A 23,306-nucleotide genomic window follows, 5' to 3' on the forward strand; every position below is an offset into this window, starting at 1 on the left:
ATTTTATCTAGCGCTACCAATTGCAAACCTTGTGCCTATGACCAAAGCAACTGAATTGATAAAGAGTCATATCATATGGCAAAAAAATGTTCAACGGCTGTCATTCAGTAGACCAGGCCCTCACTAAATCCTTGTAGTTCTATGCCAGGAGGGGGGACCATAACAAGAAACTATATAGTGGCCCACTCTGATATTCCATCGTAAATATTATTTGCATTATGTGAGGTGAGTATAAACCTTAATAGTCAGGGAGACAAAATAAAAGAAAAAAAAACAAATCTTTACACCAGGTGAGATCTCCGGAGTTCAACGCCAGGAAAGAGGATCATGCTGAAAAGTTATATCAGCCTATTCCGATTCTCCTGGGGCACAGGTATAGATGCTTCCCGTTTACCTCAAATATTGAAAGCCAAGGAGAATAAGGTAAGAAGCGCTGCCTCCCCACAGGATATAATAATGGCTGCATATCCTTTGACTTCAAGACCGCTAGAGAGACACTGTGAATGGCAATATGGCGGTTAGTGCTATAATCGTCAGAGCGGTTCAGGAGCCCTCGAGACCTTTGCCTTCCCTTGACTACCGGAGCATTTAGGCGGGTAAGATCATCATTTATTTGGTCCGGCAGGGTCCCACTTGGTATTATGAGTTCAGTATAGCTCTCTGTGTGTTTGCTGTATCTCACAGACCCAGATAACACAGGTCCCATCGTGTGCGGGAGATGCTGGGGCCCAAAAACATCCCCGCAAACGGTTTTCACATCCTCGGGATCCGGAGACACCTCTGCCAAAGTCTCACCACTCTCTTCCCTTTCTACCGCTCCGCCCAGGGAAGCAGCGAGCTGGCGATGGTGGTGATCTAGAAGTTTTCCGATCACTGTGAGTAACTGACTGAGATCCGCCATAGGAATTATATGTCCACGAGGGTAGTAATATGGCTGCCACTTGTGCTCCTGAGCGGGCTACACAAACTTAGGACCCAGCTGGCGTGTAAATAGCAAAATATACGGTCCTCAAGATAGCAGATAGAGGTGGGGTGTATAGAACAACTATATGAACAGTTATATATGGGTCAAGATCTGGTGTTAGGAGGTTTTAGATGAGATTAGGCAGGAGCTCCATAAATTTGCGACCTCTCCCATGCGTTGCTGGCTCCGCCCCCAGAAAACCAGGTTTAGTACGCAAAACCACCTTATCTGCATGGAACACCAGATAAGGAGGAGAACACTGCAGAGCAGATAACTCTGAAACTCTTCTTGCAGAAGAAATTGCAACCAAAAACAAAACTTTCCAAGATAATAACTTGATATCTACGGAATGTAAGGGTTCAAACGGAACCCCCTGAAGAACTGAAAGAACTAAATTGAGACTCCAAGGAGGAGTCAAAGGTTTGTAAACAGGCTTGATTCTAACCAGAGCCTGAACAAAAGCTTGAACATCTGGCACAGCCGCCAGCTTTTTGTGAAGTAAAACAGATAAAGCAGAAATCTGTCCCTTCAAAGAACTTGCAGATAATCCTTTCTCCAAACCCTCTTGTAGAAAGGATAGAATCTTAGGAATTTTGATCTTGTTCCATGGGAATCCCTTAGATTCGCACCAACAGATATATTTTTTCCATATCTTATGGTAGATTTTTCTAGTTACAGGCTTTCTAGCCTGAATAAGAGTATCAATGACAGAATCTGAGAACCCACGCTTTGATAAAATCAAGCGTTCAATCTCCAAGCAGTCAGTTGGAGTGAGGCCAGATTCGGATGTTCGAACGGACCTTGAACAAGAAGGTCCTGTCTCAAAGGTAGCCTCCATGGTGGAGCCGATGACATATTCACCAGGTCTGCATACAAAGTCCTGCGTGGCCACGCAGGAGCTATCAAGATCACCGATACCCTCTCCTGTTTGATCCTGGCTACTAGCCTGGGAATGAGAGGAAACGGTGGGAACGCATAAGCTAGGTTGAAGGTCCAAGGCGCTACTAGTGCATCCACTAGAGTCGCCTTGGGATCCCTGGATCTGGACCCGTAGCAAGGAACCTTGAAGTTCTGACGAGACGCCATCAGATCCATGTCTGGAATGCCCCATAATAGAGTTATTTGGGCAAAGATTTCCGGATGGAGTTCCCACTCCCCCGGATGAAAAGTCTGACGACTCAGAAAATCCGCTTCCCAATTTTCCACTCCTGGGATGTGGATTGCAGACAAGTGGCAGGAGTGATTCTCCGCCCATTGAATTATTTTGGTCACTTCTTCCATCGCAAGGGAACTCCTTGTTCCCCCCCTGATGGTTGATATATGCAACAGTCGTCATGTTGTCTGATTGAAACCTTATGAATTTGGCCTTTGCTAGCTGAGGCCAAGCCTTGAGAGCATTGAATATCGCTCTCAGTTCCAGAATGTTTATCGGGAGAAGAGATTCTTCCCGAGACCAAAGACCCTGAGCTTTCAGGGGCTCCCAGACCGCGCCCCAGCCCACCAGACTGGCGTCGGTCGTGACAATGACCCACTCTGGTCTGCGGAAGCTCATCCCTTGTGACAGGTTGTCCAGGGTCAGCCACCAACGGAGTGAATCTCTGGTCCTCTGATCTACTTGTATCGTCGGAGACAAGTCTGTATAATCCCCATTCCACTGACTGAGCATGCACAGTTGTAATGGTCTTAGATGAATTCGTGCAAAAGGAACTATGTCCATTGCCGCAACCATCAAACCTATTACTTCCATGCACTGCGCTATGGAAGGAAGAAGAACAGAATGAAGTACTTGACACGAGCTTAGAAGTTTAGATTTTCTGGCTTCTGTCAGAAAAATCTTCATTTCTAAGGAGTCTATTATTGTTCCCAAGAAGGGAACTCTTGTTGACGGGGATAGAGAACTTTTTTCTACGTTCACTTTCCACCCGTGAGATCTGAGAAAGGCTAGGACAATGTCCGTATGAGCCTTTGGTTGTAGCAGAGACGACGTTTGAATCAGTATGTCGTCCAAGTAAGGTACTACTGCAATGCCCCTTGGTCTTAGCACCGCTAGAAGGGACCCTAGTACCTTTGTGAAAATTCTTGGAGCAGTGGCTAATCCGAATGGAAGTGCCACGAACTGGTAATGTTTGTCCAGAAAGGCGAACCTTAGGAACCGATGATGTTCCTTGTGGATAGGAATATGTAGATACGCATACTTTAAATCCACCGTGGTCATGAATTGACCTTCCTGGATGGTAGGAAGAATTGTTCGAATGGTTTCCATTTTGAACGATGGAACCCTGAGAAATTTGTTTAGGATCTTGAGATCTAAGATTGGTCTGAATGTTCCCTCTTTTTTGGGAACTATGAACAGATTGGAGTAGAATCCCATCCCTTGTTCTCCTAGTGGAACAGGATGAATCACTCCCATTTTTAACAGGTCTTCTACACAATGTAAGAATGCCTGTCTTTTTATGTGGTCTGAAGACAATTGAGACCTGTGGAACCTTCCCCTTGGGGGTAGCTCCTTGAATTCCAGAAGATAACCTTGGGAGACTATTTCTAGCGCCCAAGGATCCAGAACATCTCTTGCCCAAGCCTGAGCGAAGAGAGAAAGTCTGCCCCCCACCAGATCCGGTCCCGGATCGGGGGCCAACATCTCATGCTGTCTTGGTAGCAGGTTTCTTGGCCTGCTTACCTTTGTTCCAGCCTTGCATAGGCCTCCAGGCTGGCTTGGTTTGAGAAGTATTACCCTCTTGCTTAGAGGATGTAGAATTTGAGGCTGGTCCGTTTCTGCGAAGGGGACGAAAATTTGGTTTATTTTTAGCCTTAAAAGACCTATCCTGAGGAAGGGCGTGGCCCTTTCCCCCAGTGATATCTGAAATAATCTCTTTCAAGTCAGGGCCAAACAGCGTTTTCCCCTTGAAAGGTATGTTAAGCAATTTGTTCTTGGAGGACGCATCCGCTGACCAAGACTTTAGCCAAAGCGCTCTGCGCGCCACAATAGCAAAACCTGAATTTTTCGCCGCCAATCTAGCTAATTGCAAAGTGGCGTCTAAAGTAAAAGAGTTAGCCAATTTAAGAGCTTGAACTCTGTCCATAACCTCCTCATAAGAAGAGTCTTTATTGAGCGACTTTTCTAGTTCCTCGAACCAGAAACACGCTGCTGTAGTGACAGGAACAATGCATTAAAATGGTTGTAGAAGGTAACCTTGCTGAACAAACATCTTTTTAAGCAAACCCTCTAATTTTTTATCCATAGGATCTTTAAAAGCACAACTATCTTCTATAGGGATAGTAGTGCGTTTGTTTAGAGTAGAAACCGCCCCCTCGACCTTGGGGACTGTCTGCCATAAGTCCTTTCTGGGGTCGACCATAGGAAATAATTTCTTAAATATAGGGGGAGGGACAAAAGGTATGCCGGGCCTTTCCCATTCTTTATTTACAATGTCCGCCACCCGCTTGGGTATAGGAAAAGCTTCGGGGGGCACCGGGACCTCTAGGAACTTGTCCATCTTACATAATTTCTCTGGAATGACCAAATTGTCACAATCATCCAGAATAGATAACACCTCCTTAAGCAGAGCGCGGAGATGTTCCAATTTAAATTTGAATGTAATAACATCAGGTTCAGCTTGTTGAGAAATTTTTCCTGAATCTGAAATTTCTCCCTCAGACAAAACCTCCCTGGCCCCTTCAGACTGGTGTAAGGGCATGTCAGAGCCATTATCATCAGCGTCCTCATGCTCTTCAGTATCTAAAACAGAGCAGTCACGCTTTCGCTGATAAGCGGGCATTTTGGCTAAAATGTTTTTAATAGAATTATCCATTACAGCCGTTAATTGTTGCATAGTAAGAAGTATAGGCGCACTAGATGTACTAGGGGCCTCTTGTGTGGGCAAGACTGGCGTAGACACAGGAGGGGATGATGCAGTACCATGCTTACTCCCCTCACTTGAGGAATCATCTTGGGCAACATCATTATCAGTGGCATCATTTTCTCTAAATTGTTTGTCACATACATCACATCTATTTAAATGAGAAGGAACCTTGGCTTCCTCACATACAGAACATAGTCTATCTGATAGTTCAGACATGTTAAACAGGCATAAACTTGATAACAAAGCACAAAAAACGTTTTAAAATAAAACCGTTACTGTCACTTTAAATTTTAAGCTGAGCACACTTTATTACTGAATATACGAAAAAGTATGAAGGAATTGTTCAAAATTCACCAAAATTTCACCACAGTGTCTTAAAGCCTTAAAAGTATTGCACACCAAATTTGAAAGCTTTAACTCTTAAAATAACGGAACCGGAGCCGTTTTTACATTTAACCCCTATACAGTCCCTGGTAACTGCTTTGCTGAGACCCAACCAAGCCCAGAGGGGAATACGATACCAAATGACGCCTTCAGTAAGCTTTTTCTGTGTATCTGAGCTCCTCACACATGCATCTGCATGCCTTGCTTCCCAAAAACAACTGCGCATTAGTGGCGCGAAAATGAGGCTCTGCCTATGATTGGAAAAGGCCCCCAGTGAAAAAGGTGTCCAATACAGTGCCTGCCGTTTTTTTAACCTAATTCCCAAGATTAAAATAACTCCTCAAAGCTATAATCTATTAAAAATGCTTACAAAGTAATCGTTTTAGCCCAGAAAAATGTCTACCAGTCTTTAAAGCCCTTGTGAAGCCCTTTATTCTTATTAAGAAAATGGCTTACCGGATCCCATAGGGAAAATGACAGCTTCCAGCATTACCAAGTCTTGTTAGAAATGTGTCATACTTCAAGCAGCAAAGTCTGCACACTGTTTCCCCCAACTGAAGTTACTTCATCTCAACAGTCCTGTGTGGAAACAGCCATCGATTTTAGTAACGGTTGCTAAAATCATCTTCCTCTTACAAACAGAAATCTTCATCTATTTTCTGTTTCAGAGTAAATAGTACATACCAGCACTATTTTAAAATAACAAACTCTTGATTGAAGAATAAAACTACATATAAACACCAAAAAACTCTTAACCATCTCCGTGGAGATGTTGCCTGTGCAACGGCAAAGAGAATGACTGGGGAAGGCGGAGCCTAGGAGGGATCATGTGACCAGCTTTGCTGGGCTCTTTGCCATTTCCTGTTGGGGAAGAGAATATCCCACAAGTAAGGATGACGCCGTGGACCGGACACACCTATGTTGGAGAAATTTTCAGCCCCCGCGAGCCTAACAGCCCACAGGGAAAAAAGTCAAATTTTTTAAGGTAAGAAAAAATGATTGAAACAAATGCATTATCCCAAGTATGAAACTGACTGTCTGAAAATAAGGAATGTTGAACATCCTGAGTCAAGGCAAATAAATGTTTGAATACATATATTTAGAACTTTATAAAAAAGTGCCTAACCATAGCTTAGAGTGTCACAGAAAATAAGCTTACTTACTTACCCCAGGACACTCATCTACATGTTGTAGAAAGTCAAACCAGTACTGAAACAAAAATCAGCAGAGGTAATGGTATATATATATAAGAGTATAAGAGTATAAGAGATATAAGAGTATATCGTCGATCTGAAAAGGGAGGTAAGAGATGAATCTCTACGACCGATAACAGAGAACCTATGAAATAGACCCCGTAGAAGGAAATCATTGCATTCAAATAGGCAATACTCTCCTCACATCCCTCTGACATTCACTGCACGCTGAGAGGAAAACCGGGCTCCAACCTGCTGCGGAGCGCATATCAACGTAGAATCTAGCACAAACTTACTTCACCACCTCCATAGGAGGCAAAGTTTGTAAAACTGAATTGTGGGTGTGGTGAGGGGTGTATTTATAGGCATTTTAAGGTTTGGGAAACTTTGCCCCTCCTGGTAGGAATGTATATCCCATACGTCACTAGCTCATGGACTCTTGCTAATTACATGAAAGAAATATATATATATATATATACATATATACATACACACACACACACACACATATATATTTTAATTGGATATAGGTTATGATTTTGCCTTCCCCAAATACTTATGGATATTGATTGAATAAAAAGGTACTAGATTTTATATAATAAATGTATAGTGCGCAAGATGAAGATTAATATGAAACACTTACCCCAGCTTTGAAAATCCCAGTGAAGCTCCAAGTAAAAATCTCCTAGCTGGAAAAAAAAATGAAAAAGAAATTAAGAGGATGCTATTTAAATAGCACATCATACCCATGTGAAAACTATTAAATCTGATACTGGAAATATATCTTCCCCAATACTTAACGCATATTTTAATATTTTATATATACATAAAACATCAGGAAACAGTTTTGCAAGTTCTTATTCACGTGATTTTTGTGGTTTCATTATTCAACCATTCCCCTTGTTTAAACACTTTGGCCACTTTCAGCTCCCTTTCCAATATATTTCAGTCCTTACAAGACTTTGCATTTAGTTTAAACATTAGGTATATGGCTGTTAATAATAGTTTAAAGGGACAGTCCACACCAGAATGTTTGTAATATAGATAATCCCTTTATTACCCATTGCCCAGTTTTGCATAACCAACACAGTTATATTAATACACTTTTTACCTCTGTGATTACCCTGTATCTAAGCCTCTGCAGACTGCCCCCTTATTTCAGTTCTTTTCACAGACGTGCATTTTAGCCAATCAGTGCTGACTCCTAGGTAACTCCATGGGTGTGAGCACATTATCTATATAGCACACATGTACTAGTGCTGTCTAGTTGTGAAAAACTGTCAACATGCATTCAAATAAGAGGCAGCCTTCAAGGGCTAAGAAATTAGCATATGAGCCTGCCTAGGTTTAGCATTCAACTAAGAATACCAAGAGAATAATGCAAAATTGATTATAAAAAGTAAATTGGAGGGGGGGTCGTGTCTGCACATCGATACTGAGCGGTCGCACTTTTCAGAGCTCCAGCTGAACCTCTAATAAACCGCCGATTATAGGAGAAACCTTACAACAAATTCATCCTTTCTGCTTACTAAAAGTGCGCCTTCTACCAGGAGGGCTATAAAACGCAGACAAAAGCTGTATTATTGACACCAGCGCCCAGAAACAGACACCAAGGGCCTAGAGCGGCGGCTCACTATAGGCGACTCCACCCCCCTCGGTAACCCAAGGTGTTCAGTTAAAACCAATTACATCAGCTTATTTGATAGAACCTCAAAATCCTGCTCTTATGATAAGACCACAAGAAAAGGGAAAGAGACAAAGACCACGAAAGGGAAATCTGCATAGCAGGCTATTATCATATAGCCAAAATGGCCGCCGCAGGGACAGCAAACCTTCAAGAATATTAAACTAACCGCTGGCACAAATTAGAGGTACTTTGCCAACAACTTGTCGACAAAGCCCCATTAGATTGTCTAATGCATCACTGTTATACCGCAAAACCAAAAGCCACAAATACTGACTGAACAACGGAAATATCACTTCTCAACATCAGCTACCAGCAGGGGGAGCCTCAGCACTTAAAGGGACACTGAACCCAAATTTTTTCTTTTGTGATTCAGATAGAGCATGAGATTTTAAAGGGACAGTCTACACCAGAATTTTTATTGTTTTAAAAGATAGATAATCCCTTTATTACCCATTCCCCAGTTTTGCATAACCAACAGTTATATTAATATACTTTTAACCTCTGTGATTACCTTGTATCTAAGCCTCTGCAGACTGCCCCTTTATTTCAGTTCTTTTGACAGACTTGCAGTTTAGCCAATCAGCTTGCAGATAACTTCACGTGCAGGAGCACAGTGTTATCTATATGAAATACATGAACTAACACCCTCTAGTGGTGAAAAACTGTTAAAATGCATTCTGAAAAGAGGTGGCCTTCAAGGTCTAAGAAATTAGCATATGAACCTCCAAGGTTAAGCTTTCAACTAAGAATACCAAGAGAACAAAGCAAAATTGGTGATAAAAGTAAATTGGAAAATTGTTTAAAATTACATGCTCTATCTGAATCATGAAAGTTTTTTTTTGGTCTAGACTGTCCCTTTAAGCAACTTTCTAATTTACTCCTATTATCAAATTTTCTTTATTCTCTTGGTATCTTTATTTGAAATGCAAGAATGTATGTTTAGATGCCGGCCCATTTTTGGTGAACAACCTGGGTTGTCCTTGCCGATTGGTGGATAAATTCATCCACCAATAAAAAAGTGCTGTCCAGAGTCTGAACCAAGAAAAAAAGCTTAGATGCCTTCTTTTTCAAATAAAGATAGCAAGAGAACGAAGAAAATTGATAAGAGAAAATTAGAAAATTGCTTAAAATGGCATGCTCTATCTGAATCACGAAAGAAAAAATTTGGGTTCAGTGTCAAGTTTATCACCGCATGGACCATCGTATGACACAGCCACTGTAGGTGTCAGGCAGCCTTCACGCAGCAATCAAGACAAATCCATCAAGCACAATACTAATGATCCACGAACCTTCTGATCCACCAAGTAAGCCTTCACAGATGGAAGGGCACTTATGTGGGGGGGCCTCCGGGAGGACACAAAGGAGAAGCGGGCATCATCAGGATCCACAATAACCACTCTGATCAATACTTACGAGGTAGACATCTACCGGACTGAGGCTTCCTATAAACTGCATGTAAATCCGTATCTAGTGGGACTCCCTGTATGGGCATCGAAAGAGTCTACCCTGTGATCCCTCATCCTCATGAAATATCCTAATAATTGTATGAAAAGAGGTCGCCATGTTCAAATAAAGACGTTGCCATTTTGAAAACTAAGCCCTGGGGTTAATAAAGCTTTAAGTCAAAGAAACTGTGAAATACCACATTATGGAGACATAATGGTTATTGATATCACAAACCAACTGTTTGAAAAGTACATTTTTCTGTTAAAGTGATATAGAATTGTTTACAGTTTCCACTGACACACATTTTATAAAGACCATGACACAGGCACTGTATTTAACATATCAGCTTCTTCGTATATGGGAATAATGCAATAATGGTTCCTCCACTGTGGCTTGCGGCCGGAGCTACGAGTGAGAGAAACATAAGAGATACCGTATACATTATGCATTAACCAATGTCTCAGAACACTGGAAAACAAATTATCCTTACCCGATAATTTTCTTTTCTTCTGATGGGAAGAGTCCACAGCAGCATTTGGTAATTACAGAACCTGGCCACCAGGAGGAGGCAGAGACACCCCAGCCAAAGGCTTAATTACCTTCCCCACTTCCCTCATCCCCCAGACATTCTGCCAAGGGAACAAGGAACAGTAGGAGAAATATCAGGGTGAAAAAAGGTGCCAGAAGAACAAAAAAAATTACTGCCGCCTCATAGACAAAACACGGGCGGGAGCTGTGGACTCTTCCCGTCAGAAGAAAAGAAAATGATCAGGTAACCATAATTTATGTTTTTCTTCTTAAACAGGAAGAACCCAAAGCTGCATTCATTACATTTGGGAAAATACCCAAGCTAGAGGACACTGAATGCAAACAACGGGTGGGTACAAAAATGCAGCCCCTTCGAAAGGCACCGCAGCCTGAAATTACCCGACACCCTATAAAAATATAAACGGCACGGGTAAAAACCCGAAGCCCAGGTAACTGCACATTAGTTAAACCACCAGCAAAGCCGAGCTAGAGACCACCCAGTCCCAGAGTCCGTCGAGCACAAACAGCCTCCGAGGAGTCAGCCACGCAGATTTCGACTCCCATGAAGAGTACCCGGCCGAAAGACAAGGACCGCAACCTGCCCCCAAAAGGGAGAACAGATTCCCAGAAGAAATCCAAAAGGATCATTCCATACGGCTCAACAAACCATACTCAGGGAAACACATCCCAAAAGGACTCGAGGGACACCCTCCTATCCCTGACACAGTACCATACTATAAGGTACTCTAGAAAAAAAACATGGAGTTCCCTGTTGCCTCGTATCAGAATGAAACCTAGATAGAATAACTATCCCAGCAGTTAACAAAGAGCTCTCCAGAGAACACCATTCGTCTGAACAGGAACTCTCAGTGACCAGCTTCCAGGTAGGAAGCTGACTCGGCCATCGTGGAACCCAAACCACCGAAAGGCGTTTTAAAGCCTGCTAGCACACATTCAAGGTGCAAATAGCTGTAGCTGGTTTTAAACTGCAAACCTTCCAAAAACTCAACAAAAGCCCTTCGAATACCGGGCTCCAAGGAGCATCCCCTTCCAGCACCAGTAGAAAAGAGGACGACAGCAAAAGTCCTCCCACCGAAGGGGAGGACAGACTCCAGAAGAAAACTGTCAACACTGCATAGATTAACAGATCCCTGACCTTCCCTCCAGGGTAATGGTCCCAGCCCAAAGGCTAGTCAAACACCAAAGACATAGTCCCAGACCTCTGGAAGAAAAGGATGTATATACGAGGAGCCAAAACCACCAAGTAGAACTCTGACCGCCAATATAAAACAGCATGCTACCATGAGTCAGGACAAACTTGTGCTCCGGTACGAGACCCCCTACACTGCTGTCTTCCTTAAAGAGGAACGCTTCTCAAGGTAACAAGGGTTCTCAGACCCCCAGCATCTAAATATCAGAATCCAAAATATAACAGTAGCCCATCAGGGTTCAAACCCCAGCCTACTGCAACAGGAGGTGGAACCAGCTACTACTCTACATCTCCCTTTCCAGGATTCTGAAAACGCAAGAAGGGAAAAAACCCTTTCAAGGCAAGAAAAACAAGGACCCAAAGGTCGCCACAGATACAAAAGGTAACCCCGAACCAGGAGAACCCATCCCCCACTCTAGGAAAAGACTATAGCAACAGAAACCACCCTACCATATAGAGGTGAAATTCCTCTTCCATATCGTCAACCCAGTTGAAAGGCAACAACTGGAGTCTACAAGGAACATCAAATGCGCCAAAAGACCAGTAGGGACCTGTCAGAGAGACCTAGAGCCTAAGCCACAGGCAGATAGACATCTCCCCTGAGAAACATATCCCCGCCCCCCACAGAGAGGCACGCAGGACCACAAACACCTTAGGTGAGACCGAAACGTCCACACCCAATCCAGGGAGAGGCATGGTCCTAGGCCAGAGTCCTCAAAAAACTGAATTGATCAAAATATCTAACTTCCTGAGGAACCCTAAGCTGCCTCCTATGATTGGGAGCGCAATCTGAAAAACCCTGAACAGTTTAAGAATTCGGCACCCAGTGCTCCTGGATTGCAAGGAAAAATCTCAGACAAGCATAACCACGTGTCACACACGCTGGCAAGGTAACAACACCCGAAGGTGAATGTGAACCCCGGACCTTGCTTGCCATCCGAGAGAGATAGACGTAAGCACCCTCCACGAAGCCCCTAACCGAGAATAGAGGATAAATGGTCAACTACCTGACCCCAGAAAGGCGGCCGTCAGAAACCGACATCAGCTTTTGACTGTTAAGCCCCAAGGCTAGCTTTGCAACGGGGGCGACAAGAACCCCCAAACGCCGAAGACCATGTTCAGACCAAGGGCATTATATGGAAGAGACAACAGACAGAGATCCCGCAAGATCTATCTCCCAAAAACCCATTTGAAAGGGTAAAAGCTGGAAGCCTTATGGCTCCCCACAGAATGCACTGCACTTCACCTCTTAGAAAAAACGCAACTCAGAGCAAAGGAAGGAGGACATGCCCGCGTTTCCAGACCAGATGACCCACCCAAGTCGGGAAGGAAGGGGACTTCGCCACCGCAAGAAAATGTTTATTAGGCAAAGGAGTCAGCATCCGGAAGAACCTCATGTGAAGACGCAAATCGTTCACCACTCGGAAATCTAGACCACATAGGTCACTCACATCTCCCAACTCCAAAGGAATGGAAACTACGGTTCTGAGTCCCCAGGGACCTGAAAGAACCATGACGACGTCTAAAAGACAGATCCGAATCCCAGGCGAGTAGCCATAAAAGAAACCCACACACAACCCTCCATTAAGAGGCGCACACAACCCTCCATTCAGAGGCGTATCTACATACTAGGCCTCTTCGAATTAGGATCTGAGCTCAGAGTCCATATCCATAGGCCAAGTGACGTTCTGAATCCGACAGGATTAAATCAGCACCAAGAGGGTGACATGAACCCAGGTAACAGCAGAAAAGTGCCCAACCAGTAACTGCCTGGTATAAGGACGCTTCAGTACTGTCAAAGGTCCAAGAAAATTCGACCCAAAAGATCGATAAACAAACAAGAAAACATAATTCTATTATTCAAAAAGTGTGCAACACCCGTGGAAGTGCCCACGTGACCACAAAATCGCAAGTATTGGTTCTAGAGAAGAACGTTTTCAAAAACGGAAATATAACTTACATGAGCTTAAGAAAAACAAAATAAACACATCCATCTGGATCAAAAATAACAGAAAGGCAGCACCCCTCGGATGACCGCCCAAGGTGAATGAGAACGCCAACGGAACCAGCCGATCAGAGGCCCCATTCACCTAAGCTCAGAACTGGAACCGAAACACAGAAAAAAGAAAAAACATAATTTATGTAAGAACTTACCTGATAAATTAATTTCTTTCATTTTAGCAAGAGTCCATGAGCTAGTGACGTATGGGATATACATTCCTACCAGGAGGGGCAAAGTTTCCCAAACCTTAAAATGCCTATAAATACACCCCTCACCACACCCACAATTCAGTTTAACGAATAGCCAAGAAGTGGGGTGATAAGAAAAGAGCGAAAGCATCAAAAAAAATAAGGAATTGGAATAATTGTGCTTTATACAAAAAATTCATAACCACCACAAAAAAGGGTGGGCCTCATGGACTCTTGCTAATATGAAAGAAATTAATTTATCAGGTAAGTTCTTACATAAATTATGTTTTCTTTCATGTAATTAGCAAGAGTCCATGAGCTAGTGACATATGGGATATAAATACCCAAGATGTGGAACTTCAACGCAAGAATCACTAGAGAGGGAGGGATAAAATAAAGAGCCAATTCCGCTGAAAAATTAATCCACTACCCAAATCAAAAGTTTCAATTTTAATAATGAAAAAAACTGAAATTATAAGCAGAAGAATCAAACTGAAACAGCTGCCTGAAGTACTATTCTACCAAAAACTGCTTCTAAATAAGAGAAAACATCAAAATGGTAGAATTTAGTAAAAATATGCAAAGAAGACCAAGACATTGCTTTGCAAATTTGATCAACAGAAGCTTCATTCTTAAAAAGCCTAGGAAGTAGAAACTGACCTAGTAGAATGAGCCGTAATCCTCTGAGACGGGGAATAATCCGACTCCAAAAAAGCATGATGAATCAAAAGCTTAACCAAGATGCCAAGGAAATGGCAGAAGCCTTCTGACCTTCCTAAAACCAGAAAAGATAACAAATAGACTAGAAGTCTGTCTGAAATCTGAGTAGCTTCAACATAATATTTCAAAACTCTTACCATATCCTAAAGAATGTAAGAATCTTACCAAAGAATTCTAAGGATTAGGACACAAGGAAAAGACAATAATTCCTCCACTAATGTTGTTAGAATTCACAACTTAGGTGAAAATTGAAATGAGGACAGCAAAAAAACACCTTATCCTGATGAAAAATCAGAACAAGGAGATTCACAAGAAAGAACAGATAATTCAAAAATTGTTCTAGCTGAAGAGATGTCCAAAAAGAACAATACTTTCCATGAAAGTAATGAATATCCAGAGCAAGCATATGCTCAAAATAGAAGAGCCTGAAAAACCTTCAGAACCCAATTAAGACTCCAAGGAGGAGAAATTGGCTTAATGACAGGTTTGATACGAATCAAAACCTGAAAAAAATGATGAATATCAGGAAGTAACACTGCCTTATCCTGATGAAAAATCAGAAAAGGATATTCACAAAAAAGAGGAGATAACTCAAAAACTCTTCTAGTAGAAGAAATAACCAAAAGGAACAATACTTTTCCAAGAAAGTAATTTAACGTTCAGAAAATGCATAGTTTCAAACGGAGGAGCCTGTAAAACCCTCAGCACCAAATTGAGACTCCAAAGAGGAGAGATTGAATTAATGACAGGCTTGATATGGACCAAAGCCTGTACAACACAATGAATATCAGGATGATTAGCAATCTTTCTGTGAAAAAAGAACAGAAAGAGTAGAGATTTGTCCTAACAAAGAATTGAAGACAAAACCTTATCCAAACCAACCTGAAAAAAATAATAAAATTCTATGAATTTTAAAAGAATGCCAAGAAAAGTAGGTCTTCCAGACTCAATATAAATCTTTCTAGAGACAGATTTATGAGCCTGAAACATAGTGTTAATCAATGAGTCAGAAAAACCTCTATGACTAAAAACCAAGCGTTCAATCTCCATCCCTTCAAATGTAATTATTTGAGATCCTGATGGAAAAAATGGCCTTGAGAAAGAAAAGGTCTGGTTTAAATGGAGGTGTCCAACGTTGGCAACTGGCCATCCGAATGAGATTCGTATACCAAAACCTGAGAGGCCATGCTGGAGCTACCAGCATAACAAACAAATACTCCATAAGAATTTTGGAAGAAGAACTAGAGGCGGAAAGAAATAGGCAAAAAGATAATTCCAAAGAAATGTCAATGCATACACTACTTCCGCCTGAAGATTCCCGGACCTTAATAGGCCCCTGGGAAGTTCTTTATTCAGATGAGATGAAAAACATATCTGGGTAAGAGAGACCATTCTCCCGGAAGAAAAGCTTGATTAACAGAGATAATCCGCTTCCCAAATATCTATACCTGGGGAAAAAAACACAGAATTTAGATAGGAGCTGAATTTAGCCCAAGCTAATATCCGAGACACTTCTGTCACAGCCTAAGGACTGATAGTCCTACTCTGATGATTGACATACACCATAGTAGTGATATTGTCTGAAAAACATTAAACGTCTCTTCCTCAAAAAGAAACTAACTGAAAAACTCTGAGAAAACACGGAGTACTAAAATATCAAATGGTAATCTCGCCTCCTGAGATTTCCAAACCCCTTGTGCTGACAGAGATCCTCAGACAGCCTCCCAACCAAAAAGACTCACATCTGTAGAGATCATGGTCCAGGTTGAAAGAAAGAAACGAAGAGACCTGTAGAACTAAATGATGGTGATCTAACCACCAAATCAAGAGAGATAAATATTAGGATTCGAAGATTTAAAATGCGAAATCCTAGAAACCCTGCACCATAATTCAGCATAAAAGACTGGAAAGGTTCTTTCTATTGAAAATGAGCAAAGGGAATTAAATCCACTGCTGTGGCCATAAGACCTAAAACTTCTATGCATATATAGCAACTGAAGGAAATAATAGAGACTAAAGGTACCGACAAACGGAACACAATAAAATTGTCCCTTGTCTGATAGAGACAAAGACAGTGACACAAACTATCTGGAGACCTAAAAAAGGTGACCTTTGTGTAAGGAATCAAGAGCTTTTGAAAAAAAGATCCTCTAACTATGTCCTGAAGAGCAAAGTGAATCATATGAGATTCCGCATCCTCAGAAAATAATCTGAATGAAAACAGAAAAATGAAAATATGCATTTATTGTATCTAATGAAAACAAATAATGCTATCACTGACCAAAAAAAGGCAGAATAGTTTGAATAAAACTCCAAAACCCAGTTCCTAAAAATGGAACTGGAAGAAATACCCCAGAAGATTCCAGGTCTGAGCAGCGCTTGAACCCCATGGGTGCCCAGCCATGCTTCAACAGTACCCAAAATATATAGGACCGAAACACACTTAAAGAAAAGTGTTAGCCTTACTGGAATAAAATCAAAGAAATTTGGACCGAATAGAACCAAATAAATTTCAAAGAAGTCTTAACCTGCCCCTTGCCAGCCAAGCTGGAATACGGCACGTACATCGCAATTTTAGGGAGCTGATTTCGAACTGAAAAATTTCCAATTAAAAACATGTTACTTGGGAAAGAATTCAGGAATTCGTTCCTTAATAAGAACAACCAAACTAGTATAAGCTGAAAGTTTTAGTCTTAGAACTCAATCAAAGCCCAGAGTAACAGTTAAGAATTGAATCCAATTATAAAACAAATAATTGATTATCTTAGAACAAAAGAAATATGGATTTTTAAAAATCACAAAAATTCTTCTAGCTAAAATAGCTAAAGACATAGATTAACCCTCATTTGCGAAAATATTCAATAAAATGAAGACACAAATGAAATTATTAGCATGATAGTCCAGTTTAAAGGACCAGTCAATACAGTGGACTTGCATAATCAATAAATGCAAAACAACAAGACAAATGCAACAGCACCTAGTCTAGTAAATGTTGTCCCTTAACAATGCTAAAATAAATCATAATCTGATACTTGATCTTAAAGTAAACAGAACAAAAATGAAGCAATTGCAACATCCAAATAAATCACAGGACCAAGAAGGGTACCTGAAACTAAATAATTTTCCATAAATAAAATACAACCATCTAAAGGAAAATAAATACTATTTTGCTATAGAAACAATAGCATAATTAGTAAGAGTAGAGATAGCCCCAATAAATTGGAGAACCCTCCAAAATGAATTTAACTGCTGGCAAAGAATATAGTTTAAAACCTTTGAAGAAGGAATAAAAGAAAATTCTTAGCCTATTCCATTCCCTAGTATGAGGAATTGGAAAGAAAACCTCTGAAAACACAGAAGAAAAATAAGCAGAAATAGTGTCAGCTAGTCTTAAAGAACTAGTTACCTTAATATCCAAAATAATCAACACCTTTTCAACAAAGAACAAATGTACTTTAATAAAAAAATAATAAAAAAAGTAGATTTGTTAGTGTCAATATCTGATGAAGAAAATTCTGAATGAGAAAAAAATCATCATCAGAGAAGGATAAATCAGTATGTTGTTGGTCATTTGAAACTTCAAAAATTAAAAAAGAAGTGAAAAAGACCTAAAAAATGTTATTAGAAGGCACGATGTCAGACAAAGCCTTTAAAATAGAATCAGAAAAATATTTCTTATAAATCTTCTAAATCAGTGTTTTTCAACCAGTGTGCCGTGGCACACTAGTGTGCCGTGAGAGATCCTCAGGTGTGCCACGGCAGACTGACAACAGTGTGACATATTTTTTAAACTTTGCTTGTTTTTTACTCCCAGTGCAGGGGTAGTTTGTAGGAGGCATGGCATAACAGCACAATACATACAGTATGTGTGTGTTTGTGTGTATGTGTATATATATATGCTGTATTAGGCTACAATGTGTGATTTTTTTTAAATTTTGGGATGGTCGTGTGCCACAGGATTTTTTAATGTAAAAAAGTGTGCCACGGCAAAAAAAAGGTTAAAAATCACTGTTCTAAATATTTCTTGTACATAAGATGTAAAAAGAATGGCAATATATATAGCATAAATACTAATGGATTCTGCATGTAAAAGTTTATCATAATAACTTATTACAAACCATAGCTAAAGATAAACATTCATAACATTTAAAATAAATGAACTTAGCTTTGGTAGGACTGAACTCAGTCAAGCGTTTTTCCAGAAGTAGCTTTTGATCCAGGGTCAATCTGAGACATCTTGCAATATGTAATAGAAAAAACAACATATAAAGCAAAATCTATCAAATTCCTTAACTGACAGTTTCAGGAATGGGAAAAAATGCCAATGAACAAGCTTCTAGCAACCAGAAGCAAATAAACAATGAGACTTAAATAATGTGGAGACAATAATGATGCCCATATTTTTTAGCGCCAAAAAAAGACGCCCACACTATTTGGCGCCAAAAATGACGCCACATCCGGTAACGCCGACATCTTTGGTGCAAAAAAACGTCAAAAAAAAAAAAAAAGACGCACATACAAACAACTTCCGGTTACAAGTATGACGTCGGAAATGACTAAAATTTTTTGCGCCAAAAAAGTCCGCGCCAAGAATGACGCAATAAAATGAAGCATTTTCAGCCCACGCGAGCCTAACAGCCCACAGGAAAAAAAGTTAAATTTTAAAAGGTAAGAAAAATTTAATATTCAAATGCATTATCCCAAATAATGAAACTGACTGTCTGAAATAAGGAATATTAAACATCCTGAATCAAGGCAAATAAATGTTTAAACACATATATTTAGAACTTTATATAAAAGTGCCCAACCATAGCTTAGAGTGTCACAGAAAATAAGACTTACTTACCCCAGGACACTCATCTACATATAGTAGAAAGCCAAGCCAGTACTGAAACGAGAATCAGTAGAGGTAATGGTATATATAAGAGTATATCGTCAATCTGAAAAGGGAGGTAAGAGATGAATCTCTACGACCGATAACAGAGAACCTATGAAATAGACCCCGTAGAAGGAGATCATTGAATTCAAATAGGCAATACTCTCTTCACATCCCTCTGACATTCACTGCACGCCGAGAGGAAAACCGGGCTCCAGCCTGCTGCAGAGCGCATATCAACGAAGAATCTAGCACAAACAAACTTCACCACCTCCACGGGTGGCAAAGTTTGTAAAACTGAATTGTGGGTGTGGTGAGGGGTGTATTTATAGGCATTTTAAGGTTTGGGAAACTTTGCCCCTCCTGGTAGGAATGTATATCCCATACGTCACTAGCTCATGGACTCTTGCTAATTACATGAAAGAAACGGAGACGGTAAGGAGATTGGCTTCATCCCCAAATGTCGCATCCAAATTGCCATCCAGCATCTAAGGCCTCGGATCCCTCGGTCCCCTAGGACTGGGATCCTCTAACATCGCCAAAATGTGCCTTTAAAAGAACAAGACGACTTGCCAGCCTATAACGGAAGGCAAAAACATAAATTATGCTTACATGATAATTTCCTTTTCTTCTGATGGAAAGAGTCCACAGCTGCATTCATTACTTTTGGGAAATAAGAACCTGGCCACCAGGACGACAACCCAGCCAAAAGCTTAAATACTCCTCCCACTCCCCTCATCCCCCAGTCATTCTGCCGAGGAACAAGGAACAGTAGAAGAAGTATCAGGGTGAAAGGTGCCAGAAGAATATAAGGATGCCCCACATAAAATTACGGGTGGGGAGCTGTGGACTCTTTCCATCAGAAGAAAAAAGGAAATTTATTCTTACCTGATAAATTTGTTTCTTTTACGATACGAAGAGTCCACAGATTTCATCCTTACTTGTGGGATATCGCCTCCTGGTCAGCAGGAGGAGGCAAAGAGCACCACAGCAGAGCTGTATATATAGCTCCTCCCTTCCCTCCCAACCCAGTCATTCGACCGAAGATAGGAAGAGAAAGGAAAAGCCAAGGTACAGAGGTGACTGAAGTTTAACAAAATTAAAGACCTGTCGTACAAAAACAGGGTGGGCCGTGGACTCATCATATCGTAAAATAAACAAATTTATCAGGTAAGAATAAATTTCATTTTCTTTTACAAGATACGATGAGTCCACGGATTTCATCCTTACTTGTGGGATACAATACCAAAACTATAGTACACGGATGAAAAGGGAGGGACAAGACGGAACCTAAACGGAAGGCACCACTGCAGAAGACCTTTTCTCCCAAAAACAGGCAAAAGTATCAAGTTTGAAAAATCTGAAAAAAGTATGAAGAGAAGATCAAGTTCCAGCTTTGCAAATCTGCTCAACAGAAGCATCATTTTTGAATGCCCATGAGGAAGCCACAGCCCAAGAGGAATGAGCCGTAATTCGTCCAGGAGGCTGCTGCTCAGCAGTTTCATATGCAAAACAGATGATACTCTTCAGCCAAAAAGAAAGAGGTAGCCGTAGCTTTCTGACCCCTACGTTTCCCAGAAAAAAAACAACAAACAATGAAGATGATTGGCGAAAATCCTTAGTCGCCTGTAAGTAGAACTTCAAAGCATGGACCATGTCCAATTATGCAACAGACGCTCCTTCTTAGAAGAAGGATTAGGACACAAGGAAGGAACAACAATTTCCTGATTAATATTTTTTGGAAAAATACTGAGGAGAAAACCAGGTTTGGTTCGTAACACCACCTTATCCGAATGGAAATTAAGATAAGGAGAATTACATTGTAATGCTGAAAGCCCGGATACTCTGCGAGCAGAAGAAATAGCAACCAAAAATGAAAACTTTCCAAGACAATAACTTAATATCTATGGAATGCATAGGTTCAAATGGAACCCCTTGAAGAACATTAAGAACTAAATTCAAACTCCAAGGAGGAGCAATTGGTCTAAACACAGGTCTGATTCTAGTCAGAGCCTGACAAAAAGATTGAACATCTGGAACATCAGCCAGACATTTGTAACAAAAGCAGAAATCTGTCCCTTTAAGGAACTTGCTGACAACCCTTTAGCCAATCCATCTTGGAGAAGAGACAAAATCCTGGAATCCTACCCTACTCCATGAGAAGCCCTTGGATTCGCACCAATAAAGATATTTACGCGATATCTTATGGTAAATCTTTCTAGTAACAGGCTTACGTGCCTGAATCAAGGAATCAATGACCGAATCAGAGAACCCTTGCTTAGATAAAATCAAGCGTTCAATCTCCAAGCAGTTAGCTGCAGAGAAACTAGATTCGGATGATGGAAGGGTCCCTGAATGAAAAGGTCTTTCCTCAATGGAAACTTCCATAGTGGCTGAGATGACATGTCCACCAGATCGGCATACCAAGTCCTCCTGTTTGACTCGAGTAGTCACCCGGGGAAAGAGAGCAAATGGAGTGAACACATAAGCTAGGCTGAACGGCCAAGGCACTGCAAAGGCATCTATCAGCTTGGCCTGGGGATCCCTGGACCTGTATCTCGGAAGCTTGGCATTCTGACGAGACGCCATAAGGTCCTACTCCGGCCTGCCCCATCTGAGAATCAGGTTGGCAAATACCTCCGGATGAAGTTCCCATTCCCCCGGATGAAAAGTCTGTCTGCTCAGAAAATCCGCTTCCCAGTTTTCCACACCTGGGATGTGGATTGCCGACAGATAACAAGAGTGAGCCTCCGCCCACTGAATTATCTTGGCTACGTCTGTCATCGCTAAGGAACTCCTTGTTCCTCCCTGATGATTGATGTAAGCTACAGTCGTGATGTTGTCCGACTGGAATCTGATGAATTTGGCCGAAGCCAACTGAGGCCAAGCCTGAAGCGCATTGAATATTGCTCTCAACTCTAGGATATTGATGGGAAGTAGAGACTCCGATCGAGTCCATACACCCTGAGCCCTCAGGGAGTTCCAGACTGCTCCCCATCCTATCAGACTGGCGTCCGTTGTCACTATCACCCATGAGGGTCTGCGGAAGCATGTCCCCTGGGACAGATGATCCAGCGACAACCACCATAGAAGAGAGTCTCTTGTCTCCTGATCTAGATCTATTTGAGGAGACAAATTTGTATTATCTCCATTCCACTGTCTGAGCATGCTCAGTTGCAGAGGTCTGAGATGAAAATGAGCAAACTGAATGATGTCCATTGCCGCTACCATCAATCCAATTGCCTCCATGCACAGAGCCACTGACGGCCGAGGATTGGACTGAAGGGTTCGGCTTGTATTCAGAATCTAACTTTCTGACGTCCGTCAAAAAGATCTTCATGGATAGAGAGTCTATTAGAGTTCCCAAGAAAGGAACCCTTGTCTGTGGAACTAGCGAACTCTTTTCCAGATTCACTTTCCACCCGAGAGTCCTTAGGAAGAACAGAACAATGTCGGTATGAGACTGTTAGCTGATAAGACGACGCCTGGATCAGAATATCGTCCAGATAAGGTGCCACTGCAATGCCCCGTGGTCTGAGAACCGCCAGCAGAGACCCCAGAACTTTTGTGAAAATTCTGGGCGCCGTGGCCAGACCGAAAGGAAGAGCGACAAACTGAAAATGTTTGTCCAGAAAGGCAAACCGGAGGAACTTGTGATGATCTTTGTGGATAGGAACATGAAGATATGCATCCTTTAGATCCACGGTAGTCATAAATTGACCCTCCTAGATCAATGGAAGAATGGTACGAATAGTCTCCATCTTGAAGGAAGGAAATCTGAGAAACTTGTTTAGACTCTTGAGGTCTACAATTGGTTGGAACGTTCCCTCTTTTTTCTGAGCTACAAAGAGATTTGAATAAAACCCCTGACCCTGTTCCTGTATTGGAACAGGACATATTACTCCCATGGAAGAAAGGTCTCCTACACAACGTAAGAACGCCTCTCTTTATCTGGTTTGCAGATAATCGAGAAAGAAACTTTCCTCTGGGGGAAGAGTTTCTGAACTCCAACTGATATCCCTGAGACACAATTTCCAGTGTCCAGGGGTCCTGAACATATCTTATCCAGGCCTGGACGAAGAGAGTCTGCCCCCTACCGGATCGGGGGCAGACCCTTCATGCTGACTTTGTAGCAGCAGCAGGCTTCTTGGATTGTTTACCCTTGTTCCAGGACTGGTTGGGTCTCCAAGTGGACTTGGTTTGTGAATAATTCCCTTCCTGTTTAGCGGAAGAGGGAACTCCCTTGAA

The 23,306-nt window shown here is 41.5% G+C and overlaps 1 protein-coding gene across 1 annotated transcript in view; it reads right to left on the reverse strand.

The window, feature by feature from the left end:
• ANKRD13C (ankyrin repeat domain 13C) overlaps positions 1-23,306 on the reverse strand; it is a 373,770-nt gene that overhangs the window by 222,101 nt on the left and 128,363 nt on the right. The window contains exon 5 of the mRNA XM_053693358.1: positions 7,045-7,090. Coding sequence (XP_053549333.1) covers positions 7,045-7,090 — 46 coding nt within the window. The remainder of the gene's footprint in view (positions 1-7,044; positions 7,091-23,306) is intronic.

Source organism: Bombina bombina, chromosome 10 (genome assembly GCF_027579735.1).
Source record: "Bombina bombina isolate aBomBom1 chromosome 10, aBomBom1.pri, whole genome shotgun sequence".
Lineage (NCBI taxonomy): Eukaryota > Metazoa > Chordata > Amphibia > Anura > Bombinatoridae > Bombina > Bombina bombina.